The following is a 20,373-nucleotide window of genomic DNA, read 5'->3' as shown; positions in this document are numbered from 1 at the left end:
GAGATGGAACAGTACCAAGTTAGCAGAATTTAGGAAATCTTGATTTATGTGATTCAGTCAAATAAAATTACACACATCTGGGATTTCCCATATTAGGTAACTATTGCTTCTTTTCCTATGCATATGGTAATCACACGTGTTAAATCTGTGTATCTGTGTGACTGCTGACATGATACAGGGATACAGGATGAGAATGTAGTGAGTGCAGTGAAAGGAATGTTTCAGATTAACAGCTTTCAGTAAAAGAAAATATGAGTAATAAAATGACTTTCCCTAGCCATACAGTGGATATCCACTAATTCATTTATTTTCTGTACTTATTTTCCCTGGTTAACTTTATTGGGAGTCTAAGTCAGTTCTTGCAAAACTGAACACAAAATGAGCTAGGATGTCCGTTCACCTTTCCATTCATTTTTTGAACCTTTGTAAAGCACAAAGTCAGTGGGTGTCAAGCCTACCTTGTCAGTAACAGTTACAGGCAAGTGACAGCCCTAAATTGGATACCAGTTCATTTTGGAATACACATACTGCACCCACATTTATAATAAAGGACAAACTATGTATGAGCAGTATATTATGATGTGAGAGGAAACACATGCCAATACAAATAGAACATGCAAATGACATACAGAAAACCCTGCATTCTGGAAACAAAATTCTGTGCAGAGGTATTTACTTTTTATCTCCACAGTGCCTTTGATTTTGAAATGTACTTAAATAAATGTATAAATACGTAAATATGTTTGATTTAGATAAAAAAATAAAACACTTCCTAATTAGAATTGCATGTTTTTTACAATCTGTAGCTAATGTTTACTGCACCAATTGCCATTTGGTTTGAGAAACTGGGTGCATTAAAAATAAACAACTGCACTCTTTTATATTTAGATAAGTTAATACAAAATTTGTATAGTTTTGTGTCTTACACTAAATTGAAAATATCATTTTACTTACTATAACTGGGTGGCGCAGTGGTAGCACTGCTGCCTCGCAGTAAGGAGACCTGGGTTTGCTTCCCGGGTCCTCCCTGTATGGAGTTTGCATGTTCGCCGCGTGGGTTTCGTCCCACATTCCAAATACATGCAGGTTAGGTGCATTGCCGATCCTAAATTGTCCCTAGTGTGTGCTTGGTGGGTGTGTGTGTGCCCTGCGGTGGGCTGGCGCCCTGCCCGGGGATTTGTTCCTACCTTGCGCCCTGTGTTGGATGGGATTGGCTACAGCAGACCCCCGTGACCCTGTAGGGTTGGGTAATGACTGACTGACTTATTATAACTGAGTTATTATGATTCCTCCAAGAAGTATCTTAAACTGAAGAGGTTAATCATTTTTATGACATAGGTTTTTCCGGAATTGGAAGGCTAATGGTGCTACTTCAGAGTCTAAAATGAATCCAAATGATCACTGAAAAAATACATAAAAACAGTCTTTCATCAATCAAACCCACTTAACCTATTTCATTTTTCTCTTAAGACTACTGTAGAGCCTAGACAAGCAGCATCAGGCACAATACAGGAAGAAACTCTGAATGGAGTTCCAGTCGACAAGAGGGCACACTCAAAAACACACACACACACTTCTACATATGCACACACACGCACACACACAAGTAAGTTCAGAGTTAAATAATAATCTAACATACATACAAAGGACATTCAAAAAGTTTCTGCACTTTTATATTTTCTTTTGAAATGGTGAAGGTGGGAGGAATAGTAATTGGGCATTAAAAAGTTGGTACGATGCTGGGAAAATTACATCACAAATGATGTGACTATGTAGAAAAGTGATGCAATTTGTTTTTGAAATTCTTAATAAAGCAGCTTGGTGGCTTACTGCATCTTCACAGAACCAGGAGAATAGGCTTGAATCTTGGCCCAGTCATTCATTTTGCAATACCCATCCTTGTTTTGTGTGAGTTTTTCTCTAACTTTTAGAGTTTTAAAGCAATACCTCAGAAACATGCTTTTTAGATCAAGTAACAAGATTAAACTGACCACATAAGAATGAATGTAACTATATCCTTTCAATTACTTGTTACCCTGTCTGCGGTTAGTTCTTGCCATATAGAACACTGTATTGAATTAACTGGGTTTGAAAATGGATGAACATATATTCTCATCACATCTTTCCAATTCCAATTACAACACTGCAGCAGAAATTTTGTGAACTGTACAGTGGATTGTGCCTTTTCTGACAGCTACAAAATATTGTGTTAAAGTCCCAGTCCAGTCACATTGAGACTTCTCATTTACCCCATGGCTGCGTGGGTTTCAACTAGTTGCCCCAGTTTACTTTCCAAATTCCAAAGACGACAGGTTAGGTCAAGTGATGATTGAAAATGGTCTAATCTGAACATGTTTGGATGTCTGAGTAAGTGGGCCCTTAAATGGAAGGATAGTACATTTGCTGCAGATCTCTTCCTTGTACCCAATAATGTTGGGGTTGGCCTACAGTACTTCCCTGTATCCTTTTGGAATAAGTGGGCGCACAAAACAAATTAGTATCAGTTTTGAAAAGAAAGATGATAAAGCACTTGCAGGTATAGACACATAAACTATACTGCTTTTGTTCAGTCCATCATCCACATTAGAGTGATGGCAGGATTAGAGTACATCTATTCAAGTCAAGTTGGGGAGCATGCACTGGTACAGTGCGTTGCCGCACCCTCCACAAGACGAAACAGCTCAGAATCCCCCCAGGTAGACATGCGGTCCAGTCCCACCCTCCGGAAATGACCCTCTATCTGCCGTAGCCAGACGTTACATGGGTGACCCCTTGGCCTGGTCCAGCCACTCGGATCCCCAACATTGAGGATCCTGCAAGCTGGATCACCCTCTGGGAATTGTGCCACATGGCCGTAGTGCCGTAACTGACGCTCCCTCACAATGCAGGTAATGTGCCTCATTCGTAATCCAGAAGCAACCGCTCATTTTACACAAAGTCAAACCAGTGGTGCCCAAGGATTCTCTGGAGAGACACAGTACCAAAGTAGTCCAGTCTTTATCTCAGGTCACTGGATAGCGTCCATTTCTCGTAACCATATAGCAAGACAGGAACCACCAGGACTCTAAAGACTTTTGCATAGATATCAGGATCACCACACAACCCTTTCTGGCAACCTCATGACCCCCATGCTCTCCCAATTCATGTACTGACTTCATAGGAAGAGTCACCAGAGACATGAATGTCACTGCCAAGGTAAGTAAACCTCTCGACAAGGTCGACACTCTCTCCACAGACAGACACACTGCTGATGGCTGTGCCTAAGAGGTCATTAAAGGTGTGGAACTTGGTTTTATCCAGGACACTCACAAGCCCAGACACTCAGACTCCTCATTCAGTCTCTCGAGCATTACGACCAGAGCCTCCATTGACTCTGCGAAGATCACAGTATCGTCTGCAAAGTCAAGATCAATGAAATACTAACCCATGTTAGAAATGCTAGTCTGTCTGAATTACATTGTGACACAAACTGATAACACCTTATATAAAATGTCTGACAGTGGGGGAGAAAGAGAGAGAGAGAGAGTGGGGGTAATTTTTTTGTTTTGTTGGTAATGAACCTGGAGCTTTTTTTTCTTTATAAATGAAATATGGAAGCACATTGTTAAATATGTATGTTACATTTATGCTTTAAGCTATATGCATTGTTTTAACTTACTACAATATTAAAACTGGAATTTCAGGAACAAGATGGGTGTAATTAGAGCCAGAAATATTTTCTTTCAGTAAGAGGGTGGGGAGAATGCATTCTGAATTTGATGAATTTCACTGTACTAACCAGGCCTTTTTGACATATAGTTAACAGTTTGTTAGAATAATTTGTTGCAAGCAGAAATATAACAATGTGTTTTTGTATGTTAAATCAATATGTTTGTACTATATAGTATTGAGGGATTACTTTTTTCAAAACAATGGATAACTGCAATGGCATTTTGTTCATTTGATACACTCTCCAAACTGCAAAAAAAAAAAAAAAAAAAAGAAAAAAGAAAGGATTATCTCCTTGATAAAGGCAGGTAAGTATCAGATGACTTCTGAGGTGAAACAGGTATTAATTTATCTGTATTTATGACGAATATGAGTTGTGTAAAGAGGTAAAAAGTTTCATATTTCAGTGTCTTATTTCTGTTGTTGTATGTATGAACCATAGGGTAAATAAAATTTTCACTCATGCTAAGTGGATGTAATTTGAAAGAGCATATCAAGCTTACAAGAATCATCTGGTATTTCAGTATGTAGCTGTGTTTTAAATTTTGAATGTATTGTAATTTGATGTCACAAGACACCTTTGTGGATGAACTGTCTTTTTTTTCTATGGGTTAACAAATGGTGAAGTACAGAATGATACTGTATGTTTGTTGGGAGTGCCAGTATAATGTCTAGCTATACAATAATGTTAAAACTGAGAAACTGCTACAAGATAGTTTAGTGATGTCATTAGCCTCTCCTTGACAAAAGAAATATAATTTTAGCTTACATTAATAAGATGCTAATATTTACCTGCTCTGGTCAAGAGCTAAAAGTCATGTTTAGGTTTGAATATCGGAAAATTTTGACTGGCATTTAACAGAGTGTAAAGCATTGCGATATAAAGTGTGATAAAGGCGCTATATAGCACCCGACACAGCACAGCCTGACACAGAGGCACGTATAAAATGAAAGACTTTTTATTTTCTCTTCAGCCATGGGGCACGTCTTCCCTGTGTCCCACAGGCCCAGCACAGTCCCAAAAGCACAAGCAAAGAATCACAACACACTTCTTCTACCAACACTCCTCTTCACCTAGCTTTGTCCTCCTCCCACCTAACTCTGGCCAGTGAGTGGTGGTTGCTGGCTCCTTTTATAGTTCACCCGGAAGCGATCCAGGTGCTTGATCCCTGAGTTCCGGCTACACTTCCGGGTGTGATGAATATGTTGCCCATACGAGCTCAGAAGTCCCAAACACAGCGCCCCCTGGTGGTGCCTGTGGGACCCAACAGGGCTGCACCCAACTCCAATTCCCAGGATGCCCTGCGGGAACCCGAGGCACTGCTCCACCCCAGGAAGGCAGCCATCTAGCGTCCAGAAGGAGGTATTGCAGTATCCAGGGCTGCTCTCCCTGAATATAGCATGCAGGGCGTCCCGACTGGGTATGGACGCCAGCCCTGTCACAAAAGCTATTTTGTTTTTTTGTAGTGTTAAAAAACTGGCATTACATGAATTACATTATCCAAATTTTCCAATAGCAAATTGTGTTAGTTTCCACTATAGGCAATGACGTAATCCACCTTGTTTCCAAAGAAAATGCAATCCTACAGTTGTCACACACATTCAATGACTTAGCTTATAAACTGAAGCCAGAAAGAGTGTTATGACCTCCTGCTTATTATAACAAAATTGGAAATGTGAATCAATTAAAGAATTGTACGTCTTTCTTTGTGCATGCCTTTTGTGAGTGTGCTTCAGTGTAAAATGCGTATGTAGGTCTTTTTTATGGGTATGTTTTAATCTTAATTCAAGTTCTTAGCATTTTTTAATTATATACTCACACTGTTATCTAATTATTTATTAGTGCCGCGGCTCCTCCATCAGGTCAGCAACCATTATCACCCACTAAAAAACACTGGCGCACCCCTAACTTTATAATGTGTGAAGAAATGGAAGTTCCTGAGATAACTCACATTACAACAAAGCATTAGGACCATTTTCAATCCACATTTCAAACTACAATTCATTACCTCATATATTACTATTATTAATTGTTAAATGTTTTTGTTAATAAGACTAAAACACATGATAATTGAGGTTTCATGACAATCATCTAAATATCTGATATTTGTTCTACTCCTGAGAAGCACCTTACTGCCTGTTGTTATGGAAGGCAGGAATGGGCTAGCATCCAAGCTAGGTAAAGAGTATCATCTATTCCATTGGGAATACCCTTATAATGGATGGATCATGGGGATGGATTTGCATCTCGGCTGGAATGGTTGGGGTGCCCTTTCCTGGTCAGGAAATCATTATAATGGACAGACACAGGGAGACTGCCTCTTGGGGTCATGTGTTCCTAAGTACACTGGGGGGCAGCCTAGGCTCCCCCTGGCATAGCTTCTTTTTGGACACTATCAGGGTTTCATGAATGTCACAGATGTGCAGCCCTCTTGAGATTCATTGGTTGTACAAGAGGGACAAAACATCTTAATAATATAGTCATACGTTTCAGATGTATGACCCAAATTCAGGGCGATAGGGAAGATAAAACCTTATTATGTCAATATTTATAAATCGTCTTCTTAATATTTGTGTTTCTTAAATACTCATAACACTTCCATTGCCAATATACAAAATCATTATTTTTCTTACGATACAACTGTAATGAATCCTTTTTTTTTTACATTATTCTGTTTTTAGTAATGTGAAAATATCAAACATGGTACAGCAAGCTTTGCACTGACTAATAAATCACTGACTAGTAACAGCAGTATGGAAATTCCTCCTTTTTAAATTGACATTAGGAATTATAAAAACAAAGAAATTATGAACAGCATAATTTTGTAAATACTAGCAAAAAACAATTCATGTACTGCAGTAATGAGTGTATTGTAACTACATTCTATTCTCAATGTTATTTTTCAGTATGTTGCAAAAATATTTAACAAACAATAATGTGATATCTGTCACTTTGATGAAGTAAACAAAAAAAAAAAACTTTAGAATGCTCCATCTTTCAAAAAATTAAGTTTCCAAGCACACCTAAATAATACATTTTCACATTTTATAAAAAGTTAATCCCTGTAGCACTTTTCTTTTTTGCTATCTTCACTGTGATTTAATATTTTCCATGTCTTCTGGGAGGTTATTTTATCTTAGTATGAAAATTGAATTGATATATGAATTCAGAGAAATAGCCATCTTAGTTTCAGTATATGGCACCATTGCTGTTTATAATACACTTTACCTAATACTTGCCCATTCCTTTGCTTCAGTTAATGAATTAAAATTATTTTTTTAGGCCTAATGGCTAAGGTGTTTTCAGTATAAAATGTAAAAATGTTTTTTTTCCAACTTGGAAATCAAGTTGTAAATATTACCCAGGTGATGGAAGGCAGAGAAGAGACCATGCATTGTGGTGGAGGATGTGTATGCTGCATTGTATTTACACAACTTTCACATTTTGCAATATATAATGTACAATTTGTATGTATTTATATTTTAACTGAATTTAAATTTAGGAACAGATTAAGAATAATTCTAAATATGAATATTTGCTTTGGAAAGTATGATGATATTTTCTTCATCAATGCTGCTCTATAGTGCATTGATTTACAAAATATACACAATGCAGATACAAAACTTTTCTGATATGGCTGAGGTACCATATTACCTGTCTAGAAAACAATGATACAGATTTTGCAAGAATTCAATTCAAACACCTTACTCAACAGGTTTTCTTGTTGCATTGTTTTCCATTTGCGGAGGAGATCAAAAGATTAACCTAACGATCATTGCATAATTTTAAGTGTAGACATGCTTACCATGTCATGTCATTTTACTGAATTGCGATTTCCTTATTTTCTCTAAATCTCCTGGGGTTTTTTTGGGCCTCGTCAAATGCCATCCTATGAGTTCTGTAAACAATGGTTACCATACATGCTATTGAAAAAAGGAATTCTAGGGCTGGTAAAATTTCCATGTTTCTCTATTCACAATGTACTTCTGTGCTGGACATTTCACTGGACAATTAATCAGTTTCTTGCACTGGAATTGCCACAAAAGTGCATGGCTATTGGCCTTGATCCACTAATGTTACTTTTCATTCATGAAGCTTTTAGACTATATTAACAGTGGAGATGAAGAGCAGTGTACAAAGGTGATGGAGGACTTTGTCAGGTGCTTCATGGGCAGCCACCTGCATCTAAACTTTACTATAACAGATTAGTTGAAAATGGACTTCCAGTTAGTTACATCGGGTAGTCCCTGACATCAGTCAATATAACTGGGAAGGAAGTGAAGGTGGAGACAGTGGCAGAAAAGATTAAAGGTAATCATGACTAATGCTGCCCATTGTCTCCACATTATCCTGTAGCACATTTATCACTTGACTCATTCCAGCATAGAGCTCTAAGATGTGCTGTTAGGGCTTTTGGTCAACAGCTGTCATGCTTGCCTTAACTGCCTTGACTTTGGCCAGTTGTAATAAACATGTTGACTTAGGGACAATATTTCTGTATGGACATTCACATATAAATAAGGTGCCTTAATTTTTTAGTCTTGGATCATACACATACAGTATGTATTGCTTTGAGCTTTGCTTTGTCATCAGTCTATCTATCTATCTATCTATCTATCTATCTATCTATCTATCTATCTATCTATCTATCTATCTATCTATCTATCTCCTAACTGGTAACAGTATAGCAGGATTTTGCACTATGACTCTTTCTTCAGCATTATCACATCTCCTTTTGTGAAGAAACAAAGAGAAAAATAACTGTAATTTACTCATGATTTTTTAGTATATAGGAGGCATCTACAGCAATAGACAAACAGCAAAACTGTGATGCGTATTCTGACATATTATAATTGACTCTTAATTAAATGTTGGCCTTTCACTACAGGTTGATTTACATGTGGGTCTTTCCCATTCCTCTGTTCTTGAAAGGAGAAAAAAACATGGCTGGAATGAATTTATGGTGGATAACAATGAGCCAATCTGGAAAAAATACCTGAGTCAGGTTAGTGCAAGACATTGCATCATTGATTGCTTTTTTAATATAGACTTCTAATTTTCATTGTGAAACTTCAGGTAACTTTTTAAATTATTGATTAACATATTATTTAAACTTTAATATGTGATTAAATCAACCATTTTAAAACCAAGAAGAGGCTAAATAACAACCAAACTGGAAGCCCACTCAAAATTATATTTTTAGTTTTACCTAGTCCATAAGTATACCAAGGTTTTTTAAAGTCCAAAGGTTGATTCCAAAACTGAAAGACAGACTTTATTTGTCTCATGGTTAATCTAAATGGCAATAAAAAGCACAGTCAGTCATTTTCCAACCCACTATTTTCTAACACAGGGTCACGGGGGTCTGCTGGTGCCATCCCCAGCCAACACAGGAATAAATCCTGGGCAGGGCACCAACCCAATGCAGGGCACACACACCAAGCACACACTAGGGAAAATTTAGGATCACCAATGCACCTAACCTGCATGTCTTTAGACTGTAGGAGGAAACCAGAGCACCCAGAGGAAACACACACAGACACGGGGAGGACATGCAAACCCCATGCAGGGAGGACCCAGGAAGCGAACCCAGGTCTCCTTACTGCGAGGCAGCAGTGCTACCACTGCGCCACTGTGCCGCCCAAAAGCACAGTATAACATGCATTTTGTATAGTTCAGTTTAAATATTGAAAGGTCTTTGAAGCTTTGAAGCATAATAATGTTTCTGTGAGGCAGGTGACAGTTAATTGGAGACACAAGGCCGAGGCACATACAGTGAAGACCCCTTGTGCCAGTCAAGAACAAAACGGAGGTCTTTGAAAAGCAGAGCTGACAATGTCCAATAAAATTAAACTGTTCCTAAGGGACAGATGGCGATGAAATGGGCATAGCAGATGAATACATTTACTTCAATAAGTACAAAATTTAAAGAGTGAATCCATAAACAATCAAGATATTAAATATAGTCTAATAAACAATAAGAATAAGGGCACTAACTTTTAGTTAGTTTAAGCTCAAAATGCAAAACTAATAATTCAATTAGATAGATAGATAGATAGATAGATAGATAGATAGATAGATAGATAGATAGATAGATAGATAGATAGATAGATAGATAGATAGATAGATAGATACTTTATTAATCCCAAGGGGAAATTCACATAATCCAGCAGCAGTATACTGATACAAAGAAACAATATTAAATTAAATAGTAATAAAATGAAAAGAATTAAAATAAAATTAATGTTTGCATTTACTCCCCCGGGTGGAATTGAAGAGTCATTACATTCTATATGTATTAAAACCCAAAACAAATTAAAAATTCATGTATTGAAATGTGTTTATACTGCATTAGCTAAAAGATATTAATTATTCATTTAGCAGAATAAGGAGGTATACTTTTGAAACTATGCTGTTTTTCAAGTCTACAATTCTGCAGTCATCTCCCTGAGCATTCTTTGAAACGATATTAAACAAACTTAAACATTTCATAAATTAGTATTTTAAAATGACCTGACAGAAGAATAGATTTCCATTGTAATGAGTTTCTTACTAGTATAAAATGTATAGGAACACAAAATGGACACACTGTCTCTCTCAGACACATTTACAGCATACAGTGACAAGAACTTTTTGAAATCGTTTTATATTAATTACCCTTGTGCTCCATTTATGTAAATATATTCTGTATGGATTGAAAATAAGGAATTTAAAAGAATATTCCACTTGCATTACAGTGGCAAAAATATCAGATTTACTGTGCAATTAACAGTATATTTAATATCATTTGCATACTTTCAAAATTTTTTTTACTTTTATTATTTTTTTTAAAGGTATATTTCTTACTAAAACAAGACCCTTAGGTTATGGGTAATTTGACTTACTGCAAGTCCATAGAGATTCAAACTAGCAGATTAAACCTTAAAGGTTTTTATTTTTCAACTGAGTTTCAATTAATTTTCATTTTGTGACTTGACCAGACTCATATCTAAATCAAATGGCATGCTATGTAGTGGTGTGGCAGCTTTAAATTTCTTGTAGTCACCCTCACTGATGGCCTAAAGTGGACATAGCATATCTCAGGTATCATTAAGAAGGCTCGCCAATGCCTTGACTTCCTCAGATATCAGAGGAAAGCCTGGTGTTTCCATTATTGTTCACTGGATTTTGTAGGTGTACAGTGGGTTCTTCCTTACATGTTGCATAACACCACTGTGGGGAAGAAATTAATTTTATTTTATGACTAAAGTTCATAAAAACAACAGAAGGACCACATTAAACTCATTCACTGTCTCAGTGGTGTTTGCAGGGCCATTCAACAGGTAACCCAAACATATTATAACAATCACAATAAAATTATAGAAACTGCATTTCCAGTAACAGAGAAATGTTAACTTTCTTTAATTGTTAGTTTAGGTATACAGTCAGAAAGCTGGATGTTGTGCACCCTTGTCTATGCTGGAACTGGTGTTATTAAGTACATTTACTGATTCAGATGTTTTGAGTACTGAAATCTGCATCTCCTGTGGCTCCTGTGAGTAATCCTAGGCTTAGTCTTTGTCAGTTCCTTTTGATGAGGTGTGGCACACCATTTACTGCAAATGCATATCTTGCAAATGTTATTTTCATGACCATAGTTGCAAATTCTATTAACCTTACATCCAACACTATTGATGTAACTGAAAATCAGAGAAAACAATTAGCATCTGTGACAAGATATTGTTTACTTTTATCCCTAGTCTATTGATGTCTTTGAATGCCAATGTATAATCTGAGGTTACAGAAAGATTTTTACATTGCAACAGGTTATGTTTATTTTTAACACATGTTCTCTGCACACATAACTCACATGTGTATTGTAAAATGAAAAGACACATACGATTATTAAGGTTTGGGGAATCCGTCCCCATATACTGTAAAGTTCTCTCCTTCAGAAAATGCGGTCAGGTTTGTACATGTAACACAGACAACCAAAACAATGACAGGCAGACAATTTATGGGGTGGGAACAGAAGTCGATACGGAATACTGAGAAGGAACCGCTGTGGTAGATGGGTAGTGGTGACATCATCAGATGGGGACCAGAGAAAAGGAAGGAACCCAGAAGTGGCTTGCGTTGTTGTTTACCGTGTTCGGGTGAACTCACAGCGGTGTATTTTTGTCTTTCTTAAAGGAACAAAGAGAGAAAGGTTAGTACCCTGCCGTTGTCCCCTGACATGAAATTTCACGCTGCTTGTCGGGTCTTTAAGCTGCTCCCTATGGTGCTCATACATGACAGTATGTTTAGTAGGAGTCCCTTTAGGAAACTTTCCCACTGTAGACAGAAACTTGTTCTCTATAGGATGAGGTCAACAAGAGCACTATTACACTTTGCAATTCAAAACCACTACCCTTACTTTAAACAATGCCTTCATGGGGTGTTGGATTGGTTAAGAAATGTGACAGTCCTAACCCAGTTTTGAGCAACATTAACTCAGGGCTGTCTTCATATGTATATATCATACATCTGGTTCAGTGATATTAGTCTGTAGAAAAAATGCCAGAAAGAATTTCATTGCATAATGTACACATGTGAATTGGGGCTTTATTAGTGTATATAATAAATAAATATATATACTACTTTGTTAATACTGACCAACATTTTGAGTAATTTTCCTATAGGCTGTTCTGTGAATAGCCACACCTAAACGTTTCATAACCATTTGTGCCCCAGGTTTATATGTCACGTCCTGCAGGTCTCACAGGATTCCTTTCAATAACCAATTATTTCTTCATATTTTACTAGCTGACCAACCTCAGATCTCTCTGTGCATTGTACTGTATATTATAGTGTGCCTTACCTTTAAAAAAATCCATGTTTGTTTTTTTTATTAATATATTAATTCACAATGCTATTAAATACAGTAGAATCCTTTTAAAAAATTGCCTTACTTTGAAATGTTTTTGAAAACAATACAGTATAATAGGTTATTGTATTTTCAGTATTTGTTCCTCTTTTCTTTAAAATCACATTTATAACAAAATGGCATAAATATTTTCTGTTTTCAGTTCAAGAATCCTCTCATTCTCCTGCTGTTCTGTTCCGCTCTAATCAGTATCATCACCAAGGAGTATGAAGATGCAATCAGTATAACACTGGTGAGGAAAAAAAGGAAATGATACCTGAACTATACATTTAAGCTGCTTTGAATATTGTCAGCAAACTTAATATTTCATGACAGTAGCTGAGAAAAACTTATTAGAATAATCTGTGTTTGTATGACACTATAACTATAGTCTTGCTTTGAGATTCATAGAGAAATGATTGCATTCTCTTTGAAAAAAGCCTGTGCTTTGTCTAATACTGCAAGGAGATACTCTAGGTGCGTCAATGTCTAATAGTTCATGAAATTCATAGCAAAAGGAATGAGGTGTAATTGTGACACACCTTTGGGTTCCTTTTAAAAGGACAAAATGTTTTCTACTGCCTTGTATTGTCTTCTTTTCTTTGTTCCTTTATTTGTATAAAAACTATATTTAATGCTTATAGTATTTGTACTGTATTGGCAATAGATATCTCCATTTTAATCCTCCTGTACCACTGCTGGGGAGCTTGTTTTGTTTTGGACGTGCTCTGTCTCTAGGTATGTCAGAGGACTGGGACTTTGTGAAATGTGGTCTAGCCTCAAGTGAGGAGGCAAAATTGGGAAATAGGAAATTTAGGTCAAAGCTATTTCATTTTCAGTTAAGACTACAACATGACATAAAAATTCAGAATCAATGTCTCCATGACTGGACAGTTAACTTTGTGAGCTGCAATGCTAAAGGCCTGAATCTTGAATTAAAGAGAAAGAAAGTATTCTCTCACCTAACAGGTCTAAATGCTAAAATAGTATTTTTACAGGAGACCGACTTATTAAGCAAGGATCAGTTCCGGCTACAAAAAGACTGGACTGGCCAAATATTCCATTCCAGCTTTACAAAGAAAACAGAGGTGTGGAAATTCTTATACATAGAACAGTATCATTTGTGGTATCAGATGTAGTATCTGGTCCTGAAGGGAGATATGTGATTGTCATGCGTAATTTATTTAACTGTAAAGTGATTCTGATAAATGTTTATGCACCCAATGTGGATAATAGGGAATTCATGCAAAATGTATTTGCATCCATTCCCAATGTGAACACTCATAAAATTATAATGGCTGGGGACTTTGTGTGTAAAATCCAGACCTAGATAGGTCTACTGTCACAGGGGTGATGACATCTAACACTGCAAAGACAATTACACAGTTTGTAACTTATCACAGTTTATCAGATCCCTGGAGATTTCTAAACCCAAACTCAAGAGCATCCATCCTTTTCCTTCCATTATCCAACCCGCTATATCTTAACCAATCCTAATCACCAGTGCATCATTGCTACTCAAGAATTGATTATTTCTTTGTAGATAACAATTCCTTGTCTACATTTAAATCTTGCCAGTATCATGCTATTGTTATTTCCGACCATGCCCCTTTGATCTTGAAGCTAAACTTATTATGCCCCACATATTCATCTCGCAGATGGCATCTTAACCCACTTTTATTAGCAGACAAGAACTGTACGGAATTTATATCCAAACAAATCAGTTTTTTTCTAGAGACAAATACATCCTCAGAGGTCTCTGCAGGAATCCCACAGAAAGAAATTGGAAACTGGGTCACATGTTTTGGGCCTGCACCAAATTAACATCATTCTGGACCAAAATTTTAAATTACCTTTCAGACAGCCTTGGTCTTACAATCCCTCCTAACCCATTAACAGCTCTGTTTGGGGTTCTTACAGATGGGTTTAAAGTGGAGAAGGACAAACAAACTGTGATTGCATTCACTACACTTTTGGCATGCAGACTTATTTTGTTAAACTGGAAGAATCCTAACTCTCCTCTTTTAAGTCAGTGGGAAACTGATGTTTTATACTATTTGAAATTGGAAAAAAACAAATACTTAGTTAGGGGATCTGTACAGATTTTTTTCAAAACATGGCAGGATCTAATCAGTAATATTTTAGAATAAGCTCTTAAAGCACAGAGGCAGCAATTATTTTTGTATTTCTTTTTCTTCTCCATTCATCTCTATTGGCTTATCAAACTTATCAATTTAGGTATGTTTACAAGCCTTACGTTTTACTCCGTGGCCATGCTCTCTCTCTCAGGGGTGGGGGTCGACGTTGTCAGTTCCAACATTTTGTAAAAATTGATTGATTTGTATGGGATGATTGCAATAAAACTAATACAATTTCAAAAAAAAAAAAAAGAAATTGGAATCCAAGAAGGTATCAGAGCTAATCAATGAAATTACTAGAATAGACCAAGAACATGCCAGGTGTCCAAGTGAGGCTCTTCATAGGAAAAGGCAGGCTCTGCATTCAGAACTCAACCTCTTGACAACTAAAGAAACAGAACAACTCATTTTTAAATCAAGACATCATTACAATGAACATGGAGAGAAAGCTAATAAAATCTTAGCACAACAAATCCACAAGCCAGAAGTTTGCAATGCAATCCCAGCAATCATCAACATAAACTGAGACAAAATAATTGACCATAAAAATATAATGCACACATTTAGAGACTACTATAAATCCTTATATTCTACTGAGTTTAAAGAAAGCAAGACATAATCTAATGTATTTATTAATGCATTACAGTTACCACAAATAGATATTCTCAATGCAGAAGAATTAGATAAACCTCTGGTGCTTTCATAATTACTAGATGCTATAAAGTCACTTCAGAGTGGGAAAGCAGGAGCCCTGATGGCTACCCTGCTGAATTTTATAAGAAATTCTCCACTCAGCTAGCTCCCCTCTTATTAGCAACATTTACAGAAACTAGAGACAATAAAATTCTACCTCAAACTTTTCACCAAGCATTAATCACCGTCTTTTCTAAACAAAATAAGGACTTATTACAATGTGCCTCATACAGACCAATTTCACTTCTGAATAACGATGTTAAGATACTCTCCAAAGTACTAGCTAGAAGGATGGAGAAACTGCTGCCTTCGGTAATATCACAAGATCAAACTGGATTTATTAAAGGCAGAGACTTAGTTTCCAATCTTCAACACCTGTTTAAAATAATATATTCACCTGCAAAGTCAAACACCCCAGAGATATTATTATCGTTGGATGCAGAAAAAGCATTTGATATGATTGAATGGAACTACCTTTTCACTACATTGAAGAAATTCGGGTTTGGCCCGAACATTTTGTGTGTGGATCAAACTACTGTATACCAATCCAGAATCTTCAGTTTGTATTAACAACATTAATTAAGACTACTTAAAACTAGAGCATGGTTCCAGACAAGGATGCCCCTTGTCACCACTGCTTTTTGCAATCGCCATTGAGCCACTGGAGTCCACTGTAAAAATGCTTATGAGATAAAGGGGATTATCAGAGAAGGAGTTGAACAGAAAATCTCTCAATACGCAGATGATATGGTACTGTATATATCAGATACACAAAATACTGTGCCTGCAGTCCTAACAGCACTTACAGAATTTTAAAATATTTTTTGTCTCAGAATTAATTTGTCTAAAATTGAATTCTCAAGCACACAATATTAGATTGAACACCTTCCCTTTTATCATCACAGATCAGTTTAAATACCTACGGGTAAACATTTCAAGTAGACATAAAGCTCTCTATCAACAAAATTTTGCTGTCTGTATGGAAAAAATTAAGCAAGACTTACATAGACAGTCAACCCTTCATCTCACTTTAGCTGGAAGAATTAACATTATTAAGATGAATATTCTTCCTAAGCTTCTCTTTTTATTTCAAAACATTCCATTATACATCAATAAAATGTTCTTTAAGAAAATAGATTCAACCATAACCTCATTTATTTGGAATTCAAAACATGCACGTATCCAAAGGGCGAACCTACCAAGACCTAAAACGAAAGGCTCTGCCTAACTTTCAATTTTATTACTGGGCAGCAAATATACAGGTACAAGCTATAAAAACCGGGAAATTGGCACAAATATATGAACAGGCACAGGCTTGGTCCGCAATAGAAATAAAATCCTGCACTACTTCATTATATTCTTTTCTTTGTACCCCAATAAATGCAAGTTATCGCCAATATACTAATAACCCAATTGTGCTTCACTCACTCAGAATACAGAACCAATGTAGGAAGCATTTTAAGATAAAGAAGCTTTTATCTGTGGCACCTCTGCACGAGAACCACCTTTTTCCACCCTCTCAAACATATGTAGTTTTTAATGTCTGGAAAACATTTGGGATTAAATCACTTAGAGATCTGTACATAGACAACGTCTTTGCATCCTACGAACAATTACATTCCAAATTTAACTTTCCAGCAACACATTTCTTTACTGCCTTAACATCAGAAATTTAGTTAAACAGAACCTACCCAATTTTCCTCACCTCCCACCTACTTCTATGCTGGAAAAAATATTGATCAGTCTTGAGACTGCATTTCCGTAATATATAAAACCATTTTACAGTCCCTCCCTGTCAAAGATCCAAGAGGAGAGTGGGAAAAGGATCTCTCACTCAATATTTCAGAAAAGGAGTGGAAAGTAGCAATGCAGGGAATCCACTCGAGCTCCATATGCGCAAAGCATACAATTATTCAACTCAAAATTTTATATTGAGCGCATCAGTCTTACTTAAAATTGTCCAAAATGTTTCCAGGGCAAGATCCAACCTGCGAACGTTGCAATCAAGTTCCAGCTTCACTGGGCCACATGTTCTGGACCTGTACCAAATTACCATCATTCTGGATCAAAATCTTTAAATGCCCATCAGATAGCCTTGGTGTCACAATCCCTCCTAACCCATTAACAGCTGTGTTTGGTGTACTTTCAGATGGGGTTAAAGTGGAGAAGGACAAACAAACTGTGATTGCCTTTACTACACTATTGGCACGCAGACTTATCTTGCTCAATTGGAAGAATCCTAACTCTTCTGTTCTAAGTCAGTGGGTAACTGATGTTATATACTATTTGAAACTGGAAAAAATCAAATCCTTACTTATAGGATATGTGCAGAACTTTTTCAAAATCTGGCAGGATCTAATCAATAACATTATAGAATAAGCTTTTAAAGCACTGAGGAAGCAGATTCTTTCACCTTTTTTTCTTCTTCTCCATTTATCATTATTCACTTATTAATTCATCTACTTACTTATTTTTACTAGCTTTACGTTTTACTCTGCTCAGGGGTGAGGGTTAATTGGTTTTCGATCTTATGTTTGTAAAAATGTATTTGTTTGTATGGAATGTTGTGTGATTTCAATAAAATCAATAAAATAAAATAAAAAGTATAGAGTTTTGATATGTATAGCAAAGAACATTCTGGTATATATATATATATATATATATATATATATATATATATATATATATATATATATATATATATATATATATATATATATATATACACATATTATAGCAAGTATGTAATAAAATTTCCTGTCTGTTATGAGTATAGTTTTATTGAGACTTTAAAAATTACATTTTTTCATATTATTAAAAGATACTAAGAATAACCCCTTTAGAGAAAATTATTAAATCATTACATTTAAAGTTGTAAACTTATTTTACTTGACACTTGTGCACTCACTTTTTGTCCTAGGCAATCATTATTGTTGTAACAGTGGCCTTTCTTCAAGTAAGTATTTTTTTTTATTTAATCACTGTCAACCTTGTTATTCATTAATAGTGAATTAAAATAAGTATAAAGTGTCATGGTATATAAGCCTGTTGCTTTTTCAGAGTTTTCAATTGTTGATGCTGCGTTTCTCTGACTCTTTTCAACAAAGGACTAACAAAACAAACTGCCTCTTGTGAACCCATTGGGAGAATTTAGTAAGATAGATTCTTTCTCATCATCTTATTTTCTGCTGTGACTCATATTGTAAGCTTTGTTCTGGCATCTACAAACGTCACTTAAGCATTCTCCCTTGAAATTGCTCAAACACAACTTTGAGATAATTCAACACCAGTCTTTTCTGTATTTTCTTTTAGGTAGTGTATGTGTGTGTGTGAATGCGTGTATGTGTGTGTGTGTTACGCCTGAGATAGGCTGGCGCCCTGTCTAGGCATTGTTCCTGCCTTGTCCTCTATGCTTGCTGGGATAGGCTCCAGTCCTCCGCGAACCTGCTCAGGATTAAGTAGTATTAGAAAATGTATGGTATGGTATATTAAAAGACCTTTACTTTGTTTGGGGGGTCTGAGTTTTTACAGTTTTGCCTTTTTGCATTTTTTTTATTTTAAAGCCTTTGATCCATTTTTAGGTCTCTGTAGACTTTCAGCATGCAATTAGAATATAGGACTAAACTGCCTGTGGAGGAGATGCCTGGTTCCAACCTATACAACAGTGCATGCCTGGCTTTAGTGTTTGAGGCCTGAAGCTAATTTTTGAAATTTGAAATTGTAACGAACACAACATTGTTAGTTTCTTTAAATGACTGATCCTGTTTTGACACTCTTCTCCTTCTGTTCTGTATTGACATGTTTTTGATTTATATTTAGGCTTTTTTTTATTTTACCTTATCAGCACCTGCTATTTGTGTGCATGCTAGGGGTTAGTCTGTGTCTTGCTTAATGTCAGATTACCTAAGCAAACCCTTAGTAATTTATAACAAAATACCTTTGTCTTAGGCTACTTTCATGGCCTATTAGGGATGCCGTTGTTTAGTTTGCTTATGATTTTGAAAAAGTATTTGTTGCGGCAGTTGAATTGTGACACTGTAAATTTATACTGTAGGTAGATAAATAGAAAGTCCAATATAAAAAAACATCACTAAATGTACAATATATAAGTGTCTTATGTCATGCTAGATATAGAAAATATTTTAATGTGCCTGACCTTAAATGTAGTAGTTAGGAGTCATCAGTATTTTATCCCCAAATGAAACAAGGTATGCTTAAATATTAATTGTCTTTTAACTTAACAGTGCTATCAAATAAAAATAAAAAATGTAAAACTTTGCTATGTTATCTTTCTTCTGACCTGTATTTGAAATATATTAAAGCTACTTTAGCTTCGCTCACATTTTATTTGTGCTGATGAAGTAAGTTCTCATCTGGAGCAGTTTAAAGCAAAAAATGGTCATTAATTGAAATGAACAGTGCTGTAGCATTGTTTTCAAGTTAGAATCTTAGTGATGACTATGGTGTTTGGTAAATTAATCTTTGTAACTCCTGCGATACTTAAAATATTTAGTAACAAGTTCTGCTTGTGCTTGTTCTCTCATCAGTTAAAATAAGTTCTTAATTAAGTGGAGAATACACATGTTTATAGGTAATAATTAATTAAGCATAGCTTTATTGATGTACTTTTTTCTTGAATTCTTGTGATGTATGCTTTACAAATATTCACTTACTGTTTATTTTCTGGCTGTTGTTTTTATTTAGGAGTACCGCTCTGAAAAGTCATTAGAGGAACTGAACAAGTTGGTGCCTCCTGAATGCAATTGGTACGCCAATTTTATGTTGCCTACAGTATATGTTACTAGCAATTTTGAAAGTGTATGTTTGTACATGGATTTTTATTAATGCACAGACTAGATCTGAGAAAATACCTCACAAATATAACTACTGATAAAATTATTCATCCATTTATTTTCTGCACGTGCTTTTTGAATTATGGGACACCAGGC

General features: G+C 35.9%; 1 protein-coding gene across 1 annotated transcript in view; it reads left to right on the top strand.

The window, feature by feature from the left end:
• The window catches only part of LOC120535551 (calcium-transporting ATPase type 2C member 2-like), a 98,374-nt gene that overhangs the window by 9,780 nt on the left and 68,221 nt on the right, over positions 1-20,373 (top strand). The window contains exons 3-6 of the mRNA XM_039763471.1: positions 8,598-8,714; positions 12,757-12,846; positions 18,345-18,380; positions 20,129-20,190. Coding sequence (XP_039619405.1) covers positions 8,598-8,714; positions 12,757-12,846; positions 18,345-18,380; positions 20,129-20,190 — 305 coding nt within the window. The remainder of the gene's footprint in view (positions 1-8,597; positions 8,715-12,756; positions 12,847-18,344; positions 18,381-20,128; positions 20,191-20,373) is intronic.

Source organism: Polypterus senegalus, chromosome 9 (genome assembly GCF_016835505.1).
Source record: "Polypterus senegalus isolate Bchr_013 chromosome 9, ASM1683550v1, whole genome shotgun sequence".
Classification (NCBI taxonomy): Eukaryota; Metazoa; Chordata; class Cladistia; order Polypteriformes; family Polypteridae; genus Polypterus; species Polypterus senegalus.
Note: the sequence above shows the minus strand (reverse complement) of the source record. Positions and strands in the feature narration are given on the sequence as shown.